Source organism: Charadrius vociferus, unplaced genomic scaffold (assembly GCF_000708025.1).
Source record: "Charadrius vociferus isolate BGI_N301 unplaced genomic scaffold, ASM70802v2 scaffold358, whole genome shotgun sequence".
Classification (NCBI taxonomy): Eukaryota; Metazoa; Chordata; class Aves; order Charadriiformes; family Charadriidae; genus Charadrius; species Charadrius vociferus.
Window position 1 is genome coordinate 393,258 of NW_009649576.1, and position 449 is coordinate 393,706.

General features: G+C 62.4%; 1 protein-coding gene across 1 annotated transcript in view; it reads left to right on the forward strand.

Moving 5' to 3' along the window:
* Positions 1 to 449, forward strand: part of LOC104291148 (transport and Golgi organization protein 6 homolog) — a 33,391-nt gene that overhangs the window by 22,843 nt on the left and 10,099 nt on the right. The window contains 1 exon segment of the mRNA XM_009890348.1: positions 396 to 434. Within this exon segment, the coding sequence (XP_009888650.1) occupies positions 396 to 434 (39 nt within the window).

The window sequence follows — 449 nt, forward strand, 5'->3', positions numbered from 1 at the left end:
GCTCCGGCACCTCTGCAGCCACCTCAGGAGCTCCAGCTCCCTCCGGCATCCCCGGTGCATCCCCATCTGGGCTTCACCAGTGCTCCAGCCCTTCCCCATCTTACTGGAGCTCCCAGTGCCACTGATCCAGCTCACCCAGGCAGGGTGGTGGCAAGGGATCTGGGAAGGCAACTGGGACGGGTCTGCGAGGGAAGGTCGAGGTGGTTGGCAACAACAGGCAAACAGGAAGGGTTTGTACAAAATTGCACTAGAGAAAGGCTGGGGCTCGAAAAATTCAGATGCAGAGACAGCGAGAGCTAAAGAGTACCCAGCTCTGGGAGGGCAGAGGCAGCCTCGCGGGAGCATCCTGGGAGGTCTCCCCTCCTAACTGCTCTTCCTCCACTCTCCGCTGGCAGGTGGTGGAGTTTGTGGCAGGGCAGCCGCAGGGGGGCTGGGTTAGCGCGGGGGCG